The sequence below is a fragment of the Artemia franciscana genome, chromosome 4, assembly GCF_032884065.1.
Source record: "Artemia franciscana chromosome 4, ASM3288406v1, whole genome shotgun sequence".
In the NCBI taxonomy this organism is placed as follows: domain Eukaryota; kingdom Metazoa; phylum Arthropoda; class Branchiopoda; order Anostraca; family Artemiidae; genus Artemia; species Artemia franciscana.
Window position 1 is genome coordinate 54,898,573 of NC_088866.1, and position 22,258 is coordinate 54,920,830.

Below are 22,258 nucleotides of genomic sequence, written 5' to 3' on the forward strand. Positions count from 1 at the left end.
CCGAATTTAACCCTGTCAATTGTAAATTCCTATAATTTTTCTTTTGAATTTTTGTTAGTTAGATCATGTTTTGAAAGAAAATGAATTTTTTTCTTTATCCTGAGAAATCGTAAACAATGACAAAATTTCTGGCCAAGAAATTTATATTTTAAAACAGTTGTTTAACGTTAAAGAAATCTAGCAAGTTGATCGAGGGAATAATTACCGTTCGTTTTGAGTGTTTATGTTGCTCTTACTTTCATTAGGAAATTAAATATAAAAAAAAACAAGTTTTTTAAATGAAAGAAAGGAGCGACATTAAAACTTAAAACGAACAGAAATTACTCCGTATATGAAAGGGGCTCACCTCCTCCTAATAGCTCGCTCTTTACGCTAAAGTATTTTTAGTAATTTCAACTATTTATTCAAATAGTAGATTCGTTTGACTCTCAAAGTTTGACTCTTTCTCTTAACTCTACATTTTAAAACAGTAAAAAACTTTAGTGTAAAGAGCGAGGCGTTGAGAAGGAAAAGTCCCTTTCATATACGGAGTAATTTCTGTTCGTTTTAAGTTTTAATGTCGATCCTTACTTTCATTTAAAAAACTTGTTTTTTTTATTTAATTTCTGAACGTTTTTGAATCAATGTATGTTTTGATTTTGGCTGTCCGCAGAGGAATAATTAAAACGAAATTTGTATATTTATTTTTTTTTTTTGGCTAAATAGCTTTCTCATAATTTTGATCGAATGATTTTGAGAAAAAAAGAGCGGGGGAGGAGGCCTAGTTGCCCTCCGATTTTCGGTTAATTAAAAAGGCAACTAGAACTTCTAATTTTTTAAGGAATCTTTTTATAAGTAAAAGATATACGTAACTTATTAATTAGCTTACGTAAAGAACTTTTGTATTCTGATGTTTTTATTACATACTAGCTGTTGGGGTGGCGCTTCGCGCCACCCCAACACCTAGTTGGTGGGGGCGCTTCGCGCCTCCCCCAAGCCCCCCCGCGCGCGTAAGTCGTTACGCGCCATAATAGTTACGCGCCATTGTAGTTGTGTCCCTATGTCCCACCTGTGAATATAGATATATATATATATATGGTTTTAACTACGTAAAACTTGCGAATATACAACATTCTTTGCTGTCCCATTGTCTTTGCATATAAATAGATTGTCAGGTTATCCCCCTGTTTCCCCCGGTGTCCCCGTTGTAGTTGTGTCCCTGTGTCCCGGTCGTCATTTATATTCCCTGTGTCCCGGGTCCCGGTCATCATTTGTATCCCGGTGTCCCGGTCTGTATATACATTCGTTTTTTAGTTTTGTTTTTCTCCTTTATTTTTTTCCTTTTTTTTTCTTTTTTAGCTTATTTAGATTTTTAGATTTTTTAGTTTTTTTTATTAGTTTTTAGTTTTTATTTCTTTTTAGTTTTTTTGTCCCGGTCGTCATTTATATCCCCCTGTTTCCCCCGGTGTCCCCGTTGTAGTTGTGTCCCTGTGTCCCGGTCGTTATTTATTTTTTAGTTTTTTACCTTTTTTTAGTTTTTTTAGTTTTTTAGCTTTTTTATTTTTTTTTATTAGTTTTTAGTTTTTTTGTAGTTTTTGCCTTTTTTTTAGTTTTTTTAGTTTTTTAGCTTTTTTATTAGTTTTTAGTTTTTTTTGTAGTTTTTGCCTTTTTTTAGTTTTTTTAGTTTTTTAGCTTTTTTATTTTTTTTATTAGTTTTTAGTTTTTTTTGTAGTTTTTGCCTTTTTTTAGTTTTTTCAGTTTTGACGTCACCTGATCCAGTTTTTTCAGGTGACGTCACCTGATCCACGATCCACAGATCCACAGACAACTTATTTTTATATATATAGATAGTTTTTTTTTTTTTACTTATGTCCTGGTCGTCATTTATACTCCCTGTGTCCCGGTGCTTTGTTGATTGCTAATCGAACATTCCTTTTGTCCTGGTCGCTTTCTCTTTGAGTGTCGTCATTTATTAGTTTTTTCCTTTTTTTTTAGTTTTTTATTGGTTTTTACCTTTATTTTAGCTTATTTTTCAGTTTTTTCCTTTTTTTTATTTTTTTTTTATTTTTAATTTTTTTTAGTTTTTTACCTTTTTTTAGTTTTTTTAGTTTTTTTAGTTTTTTAGCTTTTTTACTTTTTTTATTAGTTTTTAGTTTTTTTTTGTAGTTTTTGCCTTTTTTTAGTTTTTTCAGTTTTTTTTTTAGTTTTTTATTGGTTTTTACCTTTATAGTTTTTTTAGTTTTTTAGCTTTTTTATTTTTTTTATTAGTTTTTAGTTTTTTTTTGTAGTTTTGCCTTTTTTTAGTTTTTTCAGTTTTGACGTCACCTAATCCAGTTTTTTCAGGTGACGTCACCTGACACATCCATCCATCCATCCACAGACAGACAACTTATTTTTATATATATAGATAGATATGAGAGGGTTCGCCCCCTCGCCAGTACCTCGCTCTTTACATTAAAGCTTAAATTTTGTCCCAATTCATTAAGAATCACCCCTGAATCACAAAAGCCGCAGAATAAATAGTTGAAATTACTAAAAATACTTTAGCGTAAAGAGCGAGGTATTGGGAGGAGGTGAGCCCCTAATATGGGTACTAATTTCTGTTCGTTCCAAGTTTTAATGCTGCTGCTTACTTGCAGCTGAAAAAGAAAACTTTTTCATATTTATTTTTTCATTGTTTTTTTTTTAAGTAATGCTAGTAAATCCTGCGCTCCCTTCATGGAAATATTCTTCCCCCATGACAAATTCCTCGATGGAAAGTTCCCCCAGCATATCCCCCTCTTCTCAACCCCTACCTCCAACCAAAAAATCCTCCTGAAAACGCCTGTACACTTCCCAATAACCATTACTATATGTAAGCACTGGTCAAAGTTTTGAAATTGTAATCCCTCCCACGGGTACTGTGGGGGAGTAAATCGTCCCCTATCTCAGAATTTTGATCCGTTGATAATAATTAGCGTGGGAGGGGGCCTAGGTGCCCTCCAATTTTTTGGTCACTTAAAAAAGGCACTAGAACTTTTTATTTCCGTTATAATGAGCCCTCTCGCAACATTCTAGGACAACTGGGTCGATAGGATCACCCCTGGGAAAAAAAAAACAAAAACAAACAAACAAATAAACACTCTTCCGTGATCTGCCTTCTGGCAAAATATATAAAATTCCACATTTTTGTAGATAGGAGCTTGAAACTTCTACAGTAGGGTTCTCTGATACGCTGAATCTGATGGTATAATTTTCGTTAAGATTCTATTACTTTTAGGGGGTGTTTTCTCCTATTTTCTAAAATAACGCAAATTTTCTCAGGCTCGTAACTTTTGATGGGTAAGACTAAACTTGGTGAAACTTATATATTTAAAATCAGCATTAAAATGCAATTCTTTTGATGTAGCTATTGGTACCAAAATTCCATTTTTTAGAGTTTTGGTTACTATTGAGCCGGGTCGCTCCTTACTACAGTTCGTTATCACGAACTGTTTGAAACTGTTTTTTATTGAAGTCAATTTTAACCAGAAATTACAGTTGAAGAATAAATTTAAAAAAGGGAGCAAAACTAAAATAATCTTATCAATCATCAAGATAACAGATGCTGAAATAAATGTATAAGTAAATCATAAAAAAGTAAAGATAAAAACATATACTTAAGTCAAACTTAACCTGAAAAATTACTAAAAACATAACTTTGGTTGCTACCCCTACCCTGACCGTAAACCTTCTAAAGCGTATTGCGTCATTTATATTCATTGAAAACCATGTGTATTTTAAGCAGTGTACTTTGATTTTTCAATCTCGGTTAAATTTAGACAAAGCTCTGATAGGAGATTAATGAATTCTTTGCCAATGCCATTTTTGAGTATAGCCTTCCTAAGCCACGGTTTTGAATTACCTAGGACGGAAAAAATATCTGTTTTCAACTAGTTTCTTTAGTGTCATGGTGGCAACTAATGACCTATTTTACTGTTCACGGGTAGATATAAAAGTAATGTCATTGTCAAAAATATCAGTGACTACACATAAATCATCGGTGTGCTTTGATTGAGATCTAATAAAATTTAATCACAGGGTGTATTTGTAGCCTTATTGTATGCCGAGAGCAGAAATTTCTTTTCACCAGAATATATTTGTTTGTTTAAAGTTACGAGGAAACTTGAATCACTAACAGCCCTGTAGATAATATTAAATAAAAAAACAAGTTTTTTAAATGAAAGTAAGGAGCAACATTAAAACTTAAAACGAACAGAAATTACTCCGTATATGAAAGGGGCTTTTCCACCTCAACGCCTCGCTCTTTACGCTAAAGTGTGACTCTTTCCCTTAACTCTATTTTTAAAACAGTAAAAAACTTTAGCGTAAAGAGCGGGCCGTTGAGGAGGAAAAGCCCCTTTCATATAAGGAGTAATTTCTGTTCGTTTTAAGTTTTAATGTTGCTCCTTACTTTCATTTAAAAAAAAACTTGTTTTTTTATATTTAATTTCTGGACGTTTTTGAATTAATGCATGTTTTGATCTTGGCTCTCCGCACATAAATAATTAAAACGAAATTTGCACAATAATTAATTGCAATTAATCGGAAGATTTTGAGAAAAAGAAGCAAGGGAGGAGGCCTAGTTGCCCTCGAAGTTTGTGATTAACTTTTGATGGGTATAACTGATCTTGGTGAACCTTATATATTAGCATTAAAATGTGATTCTTTTGATGTAACTATTGATATCAAAATTCAATTTTTTAGAGTTTCGGTTACTATTGAGCCGGGTCGCTCCTTACTACAGTTCGTTACCACGAACTGTTTGATAGTAAGTACAGTTCAAAGCAAGCGTCCTCAAACATTTGCTCAAATGAAAGAAATTGTGGAGAACAATAATTATGGAAATTTATCATGATGAAATTGAACTTCAATAATTGCAATATCTCCTGAGACCATTTTTCAATGGTTTAACATAAATCTTCAATAAGAAACCACAGGATTGGTTCAATAATATTAAACGCATTAAGTCCCCGTGTGAATTTTTTGTCTGGTGCAATGGTCTTTATTGTATCATAGGACTCTTGCCACCCGCTATCGCAATAGTAGACTTTTTTGGATTTTCTAAAAACAATTTAGTTCGATTTTGAATTATTTTCGTTAAAAGTGTCGTTTTGACAGACATCGATAGCCCACAAAGAAACAATCCAGAAGAGGTTTTAAACAACTACATCGCTTAAACAATTCAGGATAAAGATGGATATCGCTCGTGGAAGCTCATTGCAACAGATGTAGAAACCCTAGTTCAATATGACATGCCTGAAATAAAATGACTCTCGCACAAATAAATGCAAATAAATATCCCAAGGAAATTCAATGATTACTTTTTGGGACAAACAACTGTATTGCTTGTGTAGCTGTATAAGCCTTTATTAAGAACCTACAACAATTGGCTGACAGCAGACCATGGACTAACACACGATTTTTCCATGGTTTTCCCTACTCTTTTCTCTTTCCTTTCGTTTCTTCAAAATTGCTTTATAGTTCCCAATTTCCAAGGGGAGGGAACAAATATTTGGCGACATTTAAACAGATGCATGCTGACTTCTGTAACTGTTCTGTCCCATGAGCAGTTCTGTTTCATGCTCCATGACTGATCGTACAATCCAATGGCTACTTTTTATCAGGATAAACCACATGGTCTTGACTTAACACGGACTGGTTCCCATCTTCTCCCTGAATTAAAGAAGTGTTTTAGGGGGCAGCGTTCCAAATTGACAAATTGATGGGTCTATCAGAACTATCTGCGAATCCTTGGCGGCAAAATTTTACGAAGAAGATATTACAAAGCTCGTTCAAAGATAAAAAAAAAAAGACCTCAATCGTCAAGATAATTGTATGATGTAATCTGCATTGTGTATTTTTCTATCATAAAATTCTTTCTTTTTATATTCACCTGTATTTCTTTTATAGACAATTGGAGGTTGAAAAAAAATCCCTCGCGTAACAGTTAAACAAAGGTAAATTCAGTAATTTTGTTTAGGAAATTTCATGTTTCCCGGAGAAAATGCTTCTCTCTTAGAAGGAAGAACATATAAATTTCTGCTTGGAAATTGCCCCAATCATGGAATCTAATCTGACTGGAACACAGACAAAAAAGTGAAATCACTTGGATGCTTCCATGTGGAATATAATGGTCAAAATTAATGAGCCACGATACTTTGAGAAACGGCTTTGTCGTGTTATTATCTACGTGGGATAACCTTTTTTTAGGTTCATTTATTTCTTTTAATATCTGAGGGACAGGCGGCATTTCCACACCATAGGCTAAAGAATGAAGAACGTAGAATATACGAGACATAAAGAGGAGAATAGTTGGCAAATTCGGACCTATGGTCAACAATTTTGTGTTTAAGGAAATATAAAATACTGCCTAATAAGATACGCATTCTGGATTTCGGTTCTTGGGTCTTAAGTAACAAGAAGGGGCACAAGCGCAGGAAGTTTATTTTGTAAATCCAGACAACAATTCTTGCCAATTTAAAGACATAGAAGGGTTTTTTTCTCAATCGCCATTTTTGGGTAATAATTATTTATCTTATTTCTTTTCATGGGGTGTTTTGGACAATAACGACTTTACCACAAATAGGTCCAAAATGCTATCAAATAAAAATTATAAAATATTAAGCCGACTTGGAACTGGTAATAACCTTCTCAAAGCAGGTCGTCCTCGTCTGGGTTGGGAGGATGTCATAAATAAAGATTTAAAGGAAATGGGAACTTCACGGGAGGGTGTAAAGAGGGAGGCCTTGATTAGATTAGGTTGGAGGAGGAGCGTGCGAAGCTGTGTTGGCCTCAGGTGGCTTGGTGCTGCAGTGAGTTATTAGTAGTAGTATTATTATTATGCTTCATTCTTCCCTAGACATTATATGTAATACAGTAGTCGAAAAATGGGATGCTATCATGAAAAGAATTTCAGTTGCGCATGAAATTCCATAAATAACATAGGTGAAAACACAAATCGTTTCATTTTTATGTTTCTTTATTACAAATATACTAATTATTCGCTGGAATGAACTCCCTACTCTTCCTAATGGTTCCAAATATTACCCTGATAATATATTCCACTGTTAGATCGATGCAGTCATACATCGTAGCTTCCATACTAAACCGGCGACCTCAATCGGCAATTAATCTCCGTGTATGATTGAGTACGTAATTTACCAGAATACTATTTGAATTGATTTTAAAACTGTATAATAATAGAAGGAAACAGAATAATTTGATTGATAAAAACAAACTGCATATTATGAAATTAATTATTTTTTTTTTTTAGTTTTTCTTGAAGTTTGATATTCCTTGGGCTATAAGTTGGAACATCAGGGGGGGGGGGTGTATTTGTGAATTAATCAATTAGTATATATTTGGAAAGAAAAGATGCTGAACTTTGCTGATGACATACTTCATGTTTATCGTTTGATATCTCTAGTTCAACAAAATTACGACTCACTTACAGCGGAATACAAGCAGATTGGACTTTCCTTCAACGAATCTAAAACAGAACTTCTTTTCATCAATGGTTTAAAAAATGAGCTTTCAATTAACCTCTCCGTTAAAATCAGCGACACTCTAATTAAGCCTTGTGAGTCCCTTACATATCTTGGCCTTACTATTTCTTCTACATTGAAGGACACACGCTCAGCACTGACAAACCACCTCTGTTCCCGTCTATGAGTATCTTACGAATTACTTGTTGCCAATAAGTATCGTTTCAACCGTCCCCTCCTTGCCCGGCTATACAATGCTTTTACCGTCTATGAGCATCTTACGAATTACTTGTTGCCAATAAGTATCGTTTCAACCGTCCCCTCCTTGCCCGGCTATACAATGCTTTTACTACCCCCCATCTGCTTGCTCTGGTTCGCTTCTGGAAAATATTCACAGCTACCGAAAAGAAAGTCATTTGCAGCGCATTTTACAGATATGCTAAGTTTCTCCTGCGTCTCCCTTCGTGGCACAGCAATGGCGACATCTCCAGGAAATATAAGGTCATCAACCCTTCCATGGCCATAGAGAGAAGAATTTCCAAATTCAGTACCAATGTTTTAAGAGCCAACCACCCCTGGACTAGTGTTATTTTATAATATTTGTAGTGGAAGTGTATTTAAATTTTTTGTGCTTTTCTTTCTTTTTCTTTTATATACTCCGTCTTTTCCGTTTTTGACGGGTAATAAATTAATAATAATAATAATAATAATATGTTCATCTTGTCCCTATTTCAGTTATACAAACTGTTTTTGGCCAAGAAAGTTGAACTTTTTGCGACAAGTAGGGGGGGGGGACTCAAAGTTAGTCAAAACCAGTATAATTCTTATTAGTTTTATTTTGAGTGAGCTCATAGAATCGTTTGCTAGGCCAAGATTACGAGAGTTTCATAAAACTGTGCTCTGAAAATGACACTCGTACCTGAGTAATTCAAAAGACACTACTTGCACCTGACTTTTCAAAATATTCACAGTATGCTGACACTTGCCAAAGAGTTAAGGCTCTGAGAAACTTATCAAGGCCAACAAATTTTTGTAGAGAAAATGGTTATTTTGCTTCTCATTGTGAAATATTCTAGTTTGGACTAAGGAGCGACCCAGCACAACAGTAACCAAAACTCTAAAAAACGAAATTTTGATGCCAATAGTTACATCAAACGAACTGCATTTTAATGCTGATTTTAAATATATAATTTTCATTAAGTTTAGTCGTACCCCTCAAAAGTTACGAGCCTGAGAAAAATTGCCTTATTTTAGAAAATAGGGGGAAACACCCCTTAAAAGTCAAAGAATCTTAACGGTGTAATGTGTAAAAAATTGGTGTAAAGATGGTGTAAAGAATGTGTAAAAGATGGTGTAAAAAATTACACCATCAGATTCAACGTATCAGAGAACCATACAGTAGAAGTTTCAAGCTCTTATCTACAAAAATGTGGAATTTTTTATTTTTTGCCACAAGACAGATCACGGATGCGTGTTTTTTTCCCATGGGTGATTATATTGAACCAGTGGTCCTAAAATGTCGCTAGAGGGCTCATTCTAACGGAAATTAAAAGTTTTAGTGCCCTTTTTAAGTGACCAAAAAATTTTCCTAAAGTCACCGAATCAAAATTCTGAGACAGTCATTCTATTCAAAATAGTCAAAAAATCTAAAAACTATGCCTTTGGAACGATTTACTACCCCATAGTCTCTGTGGGAGCGGCTGCAAGTTATAAACTTTGATAAATGTTTACACAAAGTAATGGTTATTGGGAATTTTACGGACACTTTCAGGGGGATTTTCTTGGTTGGGGTGGGGGAGGGGTTGAGGGGAGTTTGTCATGCGGGGGAAACTTTCCGTGGAGGAATTTTTCATGGGGGAAGAGAATTTCAATGAATGAGGCGCAGGATTTTTTAGCATTTATTAAAGAGCAATGAAAAAATAAATATGAAAAAGTTTCTTCAACTGAAAGTAAGGAGTAGTTTTAAAATTTAAGACGAACAAAAACTATTACGCAGGTGAGGCGCTCACCTCCTCCTAATACCTTGCTCTTTAAGCTAAAGTAATTTTATTAATTTCAACTACCTATTCTATGGCCTCTGTGATTCAGGGATCATTCTTAAGGAATTGAGACAAAATTTAAGTTTTAATGTAAAAAGCGAGGTATTGACGAGGCATATATATATATATATATATATATATATATATATATATATATATATATATATATATATATATATATATATATATATATATATATATATATATATGTTTTTAACTACGTAAAACTTGCGAATATACAACATTCTTCGCTGTCCCATTGTCTGTGCATATAAATAGACTGTCAGGTTTACCAACTCTTGAACATGCAACATATAATTGTCCATGGGAAAACAATCCGTATTCAGATCTATACCTCATGATTCTAATGATTGCCCTTGAGCTTTGTTGATGGTGATTGCTAATCGACCATTCCCTGTGTCGCCGTCGTCATTTATATATCCCCCTGTGCCCCCCGGCATCCCCGTTGTAGTTGTGTCCCTGTGTCCCAGTCGTCATTTATATTCCTTGTGTCCCGGCCGTCATTTGTGTCCCAGGGTCCCAGTCTGTAATTTCTCTTTGAGTGTTCCAGTCGTCATTTATATTTCTTGTGTCCCGGTGTCCCGGTCTTCATTTATGTCCCGGTGTCCCGGTCTGTATATACATTCGTTTTTGAATTGGTCTTTTTTTTTAGTTTTTAGTTTTTTACCTTTTTTTAGTTTTTTTTTAATTATACCTCATGATTCTAATGATTGCCCTTGAGCTTTGTTGATGGTGATTGCTAATCGAACATTCCCTGTGTCCCCGTCGTCATTTATATATCACCCCGTGCCCCCGGCGTCCCCGTTGTAGTTGTGTCCCTGTGTCCCTGTGTCCCAGTCGTCATTTATATTCCCTGTGTCCCGGTCGTAATTTGTGTCCCGGTGTCTCGGTCTGTATGTACATTCGTTTTTGAATTGGTGTATGATGAAATAAATTTTTGTGTTTTTCCCCTTTTTTCTTTTTAGTTTTTTTTTGGTTTTTACTTTTTTTTTAGTTTTTTTTTCTTTTTTCTTTTTAGTTTTTTTTTGTAGTTTTTACCTTTTTAGTTTTTTTTATTTTTATTTTTATTTTTTTAGTTTTGTTTTTCTCCTTTATTTTTTAGTTTTTTTTGCTTTTTTTTTATTTTATTTTTTTTAGTTTTTTTTAGTTTTTTAGCTTTATTAGTTTTTTTATTTGTTTTTAGTTTTTTTTCTTTTTAGTTTTTTTTGTAGTTTTTACCTTTTTTTTAGTTTTTTTAGTTTTTTTTTACTTATGTCCTGGTCGTCATTTATATTCCCTGTGTCCCGGTCGTCATTTGTGTCCCGGTGCTTTGTTGATGGTGATTGCTAATCGAACATTCCTTGTGTCCCGGTCGCTTTCTCTTTGAGTGTCCCGGTCGTCATTTATATTCCCTATGTCCCGGTGTCCCGGTCGTCATTTGTGTCCCATGTCCCGGTCTGTAATTTCGTCAGTCGACAAACATGACGTCAGTCGACACACAAACATGACGTCACTCGACACACAAACATGACGTCACTCGACACACACACACACACATATATATATATATATATATATATATATATATATATATATATATATATATATATATATATATATATATATATATATATATATATATAAAAATATATATATATATATATATATATCTATTTATATTCACAGGTGGGACACAGGGACAAAACTACAATGGCGCGTAACTAATAAGGCGCGTAATGACTTACGCGCGCAGGGGGGGGGGGGCTTGGGGGGTGGGTGTGAAGCCCTCCCACCAACTACGTGTTGGTGTGGCACGAAGCGCCACACAAACAGCTAGTACGTAATAAAAACATACAAATTTAGAAGTTCGTTACGTAAGTTAATTCGTAAGTTACGTATATTTTTACTAATAAAAACGTTCGTAAAATTTAAAGTTCTAGTGGTCTTTTTAAGTAACCAAAAAATTGGAGGGTAACTAGGCCTACTCCCCCGCTTCTTTTTTCTCCAAATCGTCCAATCAATACTATGAGAAAGACATTTAACCAAAAAAAAATTAACATGCGAATTTCGTTTTAATTATTGATGTGTGGAGAGCCAAAATCAAAACATGCATTAATTCAAAAACGTTCAGAAATTAAACGAAAAAAACAAGTTTTTTTAACGAGTTTTTACTATTTTAAAAAGTAGAGTTGAGAGAAAGAGGCAAACTTCAGCGTAAAGAGCGTTGCACTGAGGAGGGAACAGCTCCTTTCATATACGGAGTAATTTCTGTTCGTTTTAAGTTTTAATGTTGCTCCTTACTTTCAGTTTAAAAAACTTGTTTTTTGTTTAATTCAGAACAAAAGAAGGCCTCAGTTGAAATTTTGGAACTAAGGGAATATCAATCGAGAAACAAATTTAACTAAATTAATTCTCGGCGGTCTTTTTATTTTAGAAAAAGCCTTTTTTTTTACATGATTTGAAAAACAACTTTTAAACGAACAGCTTTAAGCCTTTTTTTTTTTTGTTAAAAAAAAGTTGTTTGATTAATATTTGCCTGTTTTCAATGTTCTAACTTGCAGTTGGTTTAGAATGGCTTCAGCCCTATAAAAGGGTAGAAGCTGTGTAGGCGACAGGTTATGCCACTCTACGTGAATAAAAGAGACCCAAAATGAACCAAAATTACAATGAATAATAAAGTCAAACTTTAAACGAATATAAATTTCCACAGCCAGGAATTAGCCACCCTAATAGCCTTATAAATGCCAAAATGTCATTTTCGCTTTACTGAAAACATTATCTATTTCTTTTTTTTAATTTTTTTTTTTTAATTGTTATATCGCTAATAGCAACGCAATAAGAAAATCGTATTTCAAGGTTTAAAAATCAGTGTGTTGTAACCTGTCCTCGTCCCTCTTAAGACCTCTACAGAGCTTAGTTAAAATTGGTAACAAAATTTGGTGAATTTGGTAATTTTCATCTATAGAAATTAGAGCACTTACAATCTGTTGATTCCAAGATTATTAAACCTTCAAATAAAAGCTACAACTTCTTAAACTGTTTGCTAACTCATGTTTATAGCTTATAACTATACCGCAAACAATTTCAGACTGTTTGCTGTCTTTTTATACTGTAGTCTTATCAACAATATTTAACTATTAAAGCAAGCCCGATTTTTAATAACCATACCTGCTAAGTTTCAAACTTTTGGTTTATTTTTTCAAGGTTTTCGAATTGTTGCAATCTGTTGTTGAAATATACAAATATTTTTGCAATTACCAGCCACCAGCAACTCGGCACGTGGCAGGCTTCTATATATGGATTCTCAGTGTCGCTTGTCTTCTAAGCGCAGACAATTCGCTCTTTTTTGCATACTGAGGTCTTCTTAACGATATTTGATGATTAAAGCAAGTTTAATATCTAACAACGATTTCTACTAAGCTTCAAACTTTTGGTTTTCTTTTTTAAGGTTTTTGAAGTAATACCTTGTTAAAATGAAATAAAAACAAGTTTTTTAACTGCAAGTAAGGTGTGACATTAAAACTTAAAAGTAACTGAAATCAATCCGTATATGAGACGGGTTGTCCCCTCCTCAACGCCTCGCTTTTTCCGCAAAAGTTTTACTCTTTCTCACAACTCTACTTTTTAAAACAACAAAAAAAATTTGCGTAAAGAGCGAGGCGTTGAGGAGGGGATAACCCCTTTCATATAAGGAATAATTTCTGTTCGTTTTAAGTTTTTTCCTTTGACTAATCATGATCATCACCTAACTTTTATGCTCGTTCAGTAACAGCCGCTTCCCACAAATATAAAGGAATTATAACTCCGATTTAATTGAATCGGATTTAACTATAGTTTATAGTTATTATAAAGCAATTTTAACTATGATTTATTCTATTACTCTAATTTTTAGTGGGTATCCTTCTGGATTAAGCCGGAGGTTGCTCCAGCTAGAGTTACCCTTGGAGTTACATCTCTACTCACTCTATCAACACAGCATGCAAAATCGCAGGCAGCCCTTCCGCCAGTGTCTTACCTAAAAGCAGTTGACGCATTTATGTCAACGTGTACAGTGTAAGTAACAACTTTGTTAACCTAATAGTATCTTCCCCCCTTTAGCCCATGGCACGTTTAATTTGTTTACCTATTAGTATCTTCCACCCTTTAGCTCATAGCACGTTTATTTTATTAAATGAAAATTTAGAACATGACTAGCATATATCGGTAGTTTTTCAAGAGAAGTTGTCACATTCACGAACTAAATTATAATCAAATGTTATATCTTTAAACGATAAAATAATTATGTCCCCTCCCGCACATACACACACACACTATGACTTTTAGGGGGTGTTTACCGCTATTTTCTGAAATAAGGCAATTTTTCTCAGGCTCGTAACTTTTGATGGGTAAGACTAAACTTGATGAAACTTATATATTTAAAATCAGCATTAAAATGCAATTCTTTTGATGTAACTATTGAAATTCAAATTCTGTTTTTTAGAGTTTCGGTTACTATTGAGCTGGGTCGCTCCTTACTACAGTTCGTTACCACGAACTGTTTGATTGTAAAATCTGTGGTAAATACTCGATTGTGGTGATTGACTGTATTTATGTTGGCGAAGGACTTTCGTACCAATTTGGAGTGGATTTTTATGTATTGAATATTACCACCGCAAGTGCAGTTATCAAATCATGAACGACTCGAAAATTATTTTAAATCCAATTATGAATATTATTTCTCAATCGATGTTATCAAAGTAGACACCATAATTGCTAGGTCGACAAGCTTTTTCAGCCATGATACCACTCTAAAGGCAAAAGAGGTTTTACTTCAGGTGCTAGAAATTGGAGCACTTTTAATTAGATGCCAAAAAGACGATAAAACTGTTCTTGTAAATTAAAAGTGGTTCTCTACGGCATCAAAAGAAAACCGTAAGATCCCTAAATTCGTGGTATACTCACATCGTGAAATTCCAACGATTGGTAATGTGATCGTTGCCATGTAAACCTGTTGAATGAGTAAACTTTGCCGTAAAATTGATAGTTTGTCCGAGCTAAATAAGCAATATCTTGAAATAAGCAATATCTCGCAGTGCAGAACACCTTTGCCTGGTGCCCTTCCGCTTTGCCGTCTTACACCAATGACCAATCCAAGCCTCCTATCTATGATGTTGTATTAAAATTGCCAGTCAAATCTTTCATCTCAACTATTAAGGAAATAATTTACTGATAAAATATGTCCTAAGGCTGCAAGTAAAATTTCAGAGGGGAAATTTTCCTCATCGGAATGAAAAATTGCCGTAAAAAGTAAACTCGCTGCCTCCTCAATTGCTGGCCAGATGAAAAATTCCCAACCTGGCCTTTTAGCCTCTGTCAAACCTCCTGCCTTCATTGGTGCAATGAAAGGTGTACCGACAGAAATAAATGGAAAATATCTAGAAAAAATTATCTCAGAATGTGTCAAAGCTTTGCAGTCTGGCAAATCACGTGTCTACAAGATTTACTTTGAACTACGGAGTGGTCTAATTTTTGAAAAATTCCGTGAAGGTGGGTTATGAGAAAATGGCCATCAAGGAATTCATATTCATACCAGGGGGTGTTTTAGATGCCATCAAGAAGGTTATATTGCTGCTGATTGTAAAAACGCAGAACTGTGCTCTCGCTGTGATACCACGGAGCACTTTTCCACCAGGGATGATCCATGTGTTTGAAGCGTGTTCTGCATTACATGTAAAGTGTCTGGTCACACCTGTATCAATTGGAACGCTCAAACCGATAAACGGGCAGCTAAATAGATAAATGACGCTCAAACCGATAAATGGGCAGCTAAGTAGATAAATGCATATTTGCTTTCCATCCTGGAACATTAACATCGGTCTTATTAACAAAAATCCTATTCTTGAGAGTATGCTTCGTAATCATGGTATTTTGCGTTAGCACGAACATTTCCTGACTAACCACAGCCTTGGTTTACTGGACATTAGTGTCAACTTCAAAACATTTTCAGTCCCATTTAATCATAGGGTTTCTAATAGCAGACCTTCTGGTGGCACGGCTACTTGTGTAGTATCAAATCAGTTCTAGTGTGTTCTTTTCCAGTGATAGTTTTTTGCTGTACGAGTAGGTGAGTGCGTAGTAATAAATGTGTATCAACCCACAGACTACAAAGATGAAGATTCGGAGAGAGATTTCGCATTAGCAGTTAGTAAACTTAGCTCATGCCTTCGTGATGTCTTTAACCTGAAATTCCCGTGTTTGACCGTAGATGATTTTAATCGTTATTTAAGTTGCAGTTTGTCTTCAGCTTCTATCCGTGCTTCTTTACTATACTATAGTATTAAGTATGCATACACAGCGTATGTCCGCCCCATTCTGGAATATGCGTGCCCTGTTTGGGTGCCCTCAGCACTTAGAACAGTGTATCTTTGTCAGGAGCTGGAATCGGTTCAGAAGCGAGCGGTGTCGATCATCTTGGGCCGCCGTGACATCCCGTACGAAAAGGCTCTGGAAGTGCTAGGACTGCCGTCACTCCAAAACCGGTACGAAACTCTAATAATGATTTTCGGAAAGTACTTGCTTTCTAAATCTCAGCACCGTGACATTCTACCTGATCAACCTCTACCATCAAGAATGAGAAAGCAAGATAAGTTAGTTCCCCTTCAAGCAAGAACAAACCGATATGGTAATTCTTTCGTCCCGGTTTTCATCAAAATGTATAATAAGAGTTAATATTTATAGTTTGATTTATATTTACAAGTGTAGTTTGATTTTGTATATGTTGTAAAGAAACACAAATCAGCGATAGCTGTCAAGTTTTTGCTATTAAACCTGTCTACTACTACTACTACTACTATACGGAATATATGGTGATGACTATGGTGAAGCTCAACAGAAAACCGCTAGGTTTACTTACATTCATTCTTCCTCTTGCACATTTAACCTTGACCACTTTGTATTGTATAATCTTGATATTCTTTGTGCTGAGGTATTTTTTCAATTTCAAGTTTCAGTCCACCTTCCTATTGCTTCTAGTTTTAAACATGATGCCTCTCAGATTCAAGTGTTACAGACTCATATTTTTCACCGGCACTTGTCCCGATTGGAAAAAGATCAACACATCTCAGTACATTGAAACTTCTAATAGCATTCTTAACACATTCTAGGTTCCAATTCATCACCTGCAAATATTTTCCTTTAAAGACATTAATGAAATTAGATTAACTCTGATATCTATTCTGCAGAAATTCGCCATGCGCTTTTGTATGTTGAAGAAATGAGCAGTTCCTCTTAAAAAAATCTGTATTGGCACCCAAGTTCCTGGGTGGTAAGGAAAATCCAGCGCTGTCTGAAGCTTGTGACCAGGCTAAACTTTGGTACAAATTATGGAGAGATTGCCTATGCCCCCCCCCCCCAACAAGAAATAGTAATGTATTGAGAAAAGTATAAAAAAAAAATGTTTGTAATCTAAAATACAAATACTTTATTCCGAAAAGATCACTGATCTACTGTTGAAGCTATTACCTCGTACTATCTCCTCCAATTTGCCAGACCTAAATGACCTTCCTTTGTCCGAAAAATCAACGGAAATCCGTTGATTTTTCGCATTAAAATGGAATAGTTGTGGGCATCAAGCCATGGCTAATTGTAGAAAAAGCCAAGACAGATAGTCAAATTGAGTGAGAAGCAAACCTGGCATTAATTCCCCCTTATTAGGATTGTATAAAAAGGAGGTTAGTTCATTTGTTAATAGATATGTCTATCTATTATACATCCATGCATCATTGCTAGGGCAGTAGAACCAAGGTAGATAGTTATAGAGCTAATATAGTGATAGAACCTTAGTTTTCCAATTGTTTGATTAATTCGACTTGGGTAATCGGCGCTTGGGAATGTCAGGGTGACATTCCCAAACGTATAAATACTGGATCTTCAACAATGCTGAAAAAATGGAGGAAATGATGGGCATGGGGGGGGGGCTGGCTGCTCTCAAATAGCTTTTGACTCTTGGGACTAAAAGAGCACTAAAACTTCGAAATTCAAATCAAATGAGCCCCATCTGACGTTTATACGACAACCCATTCCACAAAAACCTTAGATACAACCAGGACATAACTTACACTTCTTGCACCAGGGCTCTGGGGGTTTTGTCAACCCTGAAGGTGTTCTTATATGTTCTTTGGACTATTTTGTTTTAAATTGGATATCTCACAATTTCAATCGAATGAGTTTCGGGCAAAGAGGTGTGGTTAGGGGGGGGGGTAGTAAACCTCCATTATTTTATGCTCTTAAAGGGGAGCTAAAACTTCCAATTTTTCAACAAATGAGCCACCTCTAAATTTTATAAAACCCTCCTTTTCATAAGAATCTTAAATGCCAAGGGGCATAATTTAAAACCTTGCCCCCAGGATTTGAGGGTTTGTGACAACTGCAAAAGTCTTGTTATATAATTTTTGGACTATTTTGAATGAAATGGCTATCTCAAAATTAAATTGTCTTCATTTCGGGAAAAAAACGACGTGTGGAGAGGGGGATAGCTGCCCTCTGATCACTTTAACTCTTAAAAAGGGGAACTTCTGACTACTTCTCCGTTGAGACCCCCTCTGAAATATACACGACCACTCTTTCTATGAAAACTTTATACGCCTCCAGGGCAAAACTTAAAACTTTGCCCTGAGGGCTGCGGGGTGGTTGCCATCCTTAAAGATATAATTTCCGGACCCTTCAACTACGCTGAACAAAATTGCTATCCCAAAATGTTCACTGGATGTCTATGGAGAAATGATGACTTTGGGGGGGGGGGGGCTGGTTGCTCACAAATCATTTTTGGCTCTTAAATAACTTCCAATTCATTACTTCCTTTTTCAAATTGAATGAGTTGCTTTTTCAAAAATCGAACTGAATGAAATTGGATTTCTATAACTTCCAGTTTCATATTTAATGAGCGCCAAATTAAGTTTATAAGACTTAATGTTCCATAAGAACCATATATGCCCCCAGGGTCTAACTTACAGCCCTTGTCCCAAGGCTCTGGGGGTTTTGCCATCCCTAGAGGCATTATTATGTTCTTTAGACTAATTTGAACACACTGGCTATCTCACAATTCCAATCAGGTGCGTTTTGTAAAAAGAGCGGTTGTCGAGAGGAGGGGCAGCGGCCCCCCGTTACCTTTGAATCTTAAAAGCAGACTAGAAGTTCCAATTTTCAACCAATGAGACTCCTCTAAAGTTTCTACAACCATCCTTTTCATGAAAACTTTAGATCCCCCCGGGGCGTAGCATACAATCTTTGCCCCCAGGCTCCGGGGCTTGTTTTAACCCTAAAAGTCTTGTTGCATGATCTTTGGACTATTTTGAATAAAATTATTATCTCAGTTTAAAGTCGATGCGTTTCGCGACAATACGACGAGTGCGGAAGGGTAGCTGCCCTCTGATTACTTTGAATCTTAGAAAGGGCACTAAAACTTCTGATTACTTTTCCAGTGAGATCTCTTAAATGCCTCTGGGGCATAATACAACCCTTGCCCCCTGCTCTGGTTGTTAGTAACAACCGCAAATGAAAAATGACATATGGGGGGGGGTAATTATCCTCTGATAACTTTGACTCGTAAAAAGGGCACTAAAACCTTTAATTAGTTTTTCAATGAGACCCGTCTGAAGTATATGCGACCACCCTTTCTATGAAAACCTTATATGCCCCCAGGACATCACTTAGAACTCATACCCTGCGGGGGTTGTCATCCTCAGAAATATAATTTCCGGGACCTTCAACTACGCTGAATAAAATTAATATCTCCAAATTTTAATTGGATATCTTTGGATAAATGATGAGCTTGGGGAGGGCTGGTTAATCTGAAATAATTTTTGACCCTTAAAAAGAGCAATATAACTTCTGATTTCAAATCAAATGAGCCCCAGCTGAAGTTTAGAAAACCAGATGTTCCATAAGAACCTTATATGCCCCCAGGGTATAACTTACAACCCTTGTCCCAGGGCTCTGGGGGGTTTTGCCTACCCTAGAGCATTATTATATGTTCTTTGGACCATTTTGAACAAACTTGTTATCTCACAATTTCAATCATATATTTGGTGAAAAGAGACGTGGTCAGGAGGGGGGTTATTGCCATCACTTTTGACTCTTAGAAAGGGACTAGAACTTTTAACCAAATGAGACTCCTCTAAAGTTTATGCAACCATCACTTGCATAAACACCTTAAATCCCCCTGGGACATAACTTACAACCCTTGCCCTCAGGCTCTGTGGCTTGTTTCTATTCCAACCTGTAGACTATAATTCCTACCTGTGGACTATAACCCCTTTCCCTCCAAACGAATAGACATTCAAATAAAAGTTTTGTAGGGTGAAGTTCTCTTATATTTAACTAGTCCCTAGATATAAAGTTAAAAAAAATATATTGTTAAACACAAATTAATATAAGTTAGAATAAAAATACGCAGACCAACACAAATTAATTACAAAAGATTGGTTTTTCAAATAAAATAGAAAAGCAACATTAAAATTTAAAACGAACACAAATGATCTTGCATTATAAGAAGACTTCCACTTACCTCAGCCCCAACTCCGTCTGCAAAAGCTCTTGCGCCTTACCTAAGCCCTTTTAGAGGGCGAAAAATATAGCCGGGTGGTCGCTGTAATTGTTTTACTTACTAGTTGGATTTCAAATCACTCGAAGCATCATGAAAAAAAAAATCAGACTTTGGAATAAATATTGATAAATTGAGAAGGGGGGACGGCAAATTATGCAGGATTTTTTTTTTCAGTAAGGAACGAACGCACAAGTTTTTTAATTTTGTAACCGTAAAATGTAATGGCAAATATTTCACTAGCTTTAGTACTTTGCTCTCAATTCCAAGTACGCATCTCAAACGCACTCGACTTAATTTATATGGTTTGCATTAGTCACCATCTAACCCTTTAAGTGTGCTAGCCAGCGACTTTCAAAGTTATGTTGACTGTGCTATTGCCTCTCTCCTACCAAGGAGAGGCTACTCAGATGGATTGATCAGCACAGCATAAATAATATACAATATGGAAATTTTTATCATCTCCATGAAAGATTTTTGGAACAGATCAGTCTCACACCTTTCTTCATGATTGACGCAAAGAAAAACTTTCATTTAAGCGCGCTGTGATGTGTCCCATTTCTAAACCAAACTTTCTATCACAGTGACAAGCCAGGCATGAAGACGTCACCAATGACTCAACTCAGAGATGAAACTATCTCTTTGTGTGTACAAACATATGGCATCCCTGGCAAATCGTCCCTAAAAATTGACCTAAAATCATTAGAGTGTTTCTCGGCTCTAAAGCCCTTTTCTTTTTCCCTATTTTTTTAGTAAATATTCCTGGTATTTTCATAACTACCAGCAGCACCCATGGCTCCAAAGCTGATATATAAAAATTTCATGTTTCCAGTTTGAATTGCTTTGCTGACTAATCAGTTACCTTTCTATTTGATCATTTTACTAATCCTTTTGTCGATAACTGTCGTCTCCAAGGATTCTCTTAGTTCTTCTTTAGCCCTCAATTGATCTGTGTAAAATAGATTTCCGATTCTAATTACATAAAAAGTATCTTACATCCCACTTTTTTCCTTCGAGAGGTTTTGTCTCCAAATGATTGAATAGAGAAAGCTGTAAATTCTTATTAAATTAGACGAATCACTTGCAGTAATTCAAGGAGCATTGCGTAGACAGATATGAATCCAATAGAGGAACAAAAAATGAAAACGGCTTTCATATGTTAAACAGCACATTGGTCTATTTGTCTTTAAATACCGGTGAATATACTTCCGCTGGCAATAGCTTGATTTTCAAAATTATTTTTCCGACCAAAAAATGAGAAAGACTTATTTTGCAAATTGCAAAAACCAAAAATTCCTAGAATCACATAAAATGCAGGTAAATATATTGCATCATTCATCTCATAATTAAAAATATATCTAATGTAAACCAGATTAGATATTACCAGCGTACTGGAGAGTTGTCATAAAATCCTATATTAATAAATAAATCAGGGCTATAAGAGTATCCCCTCCAAAAAAACCAGCAGAATGTTTTGAAAGCCAAAATCCTGGTTTTTCTACTACAAATTCCGTCTTTTTATTACCCTACTTGTATTAATTGTTCGGTAAAGAAATGAAAAATGAGTAAACATTCAATTCTGTTTCTTTATTTTGTTTCTCTGCTCTATATGTTAACCTGTTATGTCCTCCTTTCGTTTCTTTTATTAAGTAATTTTCAAATAAATAATAAAAACTGCTTTACAGCCTTTTAATCTATAGTACAAGTGATATCAAAATATGAATGGGATTTCTCACTAGTTCTTACTTTTATTTTTCAGGTTCGTCTTCATGGCACTCATGGAGTACATGCTTGTAAATATTCTTCTAGGTGATTCCGACGGACCTAAACCCCCGCCGGAGCCTCCTAAGCCAGATAAGGTGTTTGATCTAGCAGCAAAGGTATTATTCTATTTTATTATATTATTTTATTGAATATATCAAGTATAATTTATATTATTTCTGAAAATATAGAATAAAGGAGGATGAAATACACCCAATCAAAAGTTTTTTGCCATGGTAATTTTAATTGTAAAGTGCCTTTTCCGATTCGAATCCTTTCTAAGTGATTTAAAGTTCAAAAATAATTTATATTATTATTTCATTATTTTGTTGTATTACTATATTATTTCATTTTATCTATTTGTTCTAAAAAAAAAAAAATAGAACTCAAAGATG

At 35.1% G+C, this 22,258-nt stretch overlaps 1 protein-coding gene across 1 annotated transcript in view; it reads left to right on the top strand.

Annotated features, from left to right (window-relative positions):
- LOC136026610 (glycine receptor subunit alpha-3-like) overlaps nt 1-22,258 on the top strand; it is a 131,338-nt gene that overhangs the window by 106,343 nt on the left and 2,737 nt on the right. The window contains exons 8-9 of the mRNA XM_065703333.1: nt 13,416-13,576; nt 21,862-21,982. Of these exons, the coding sequence (XP_065559405.1) occupies nt 13,416-13,576; nt 21,862-21,982 (282 nt within the window). The remainder of the gene's footprint in view (nt 1-13,415; nt 13,577-21,861; nt 21,983-22,258) is intronic.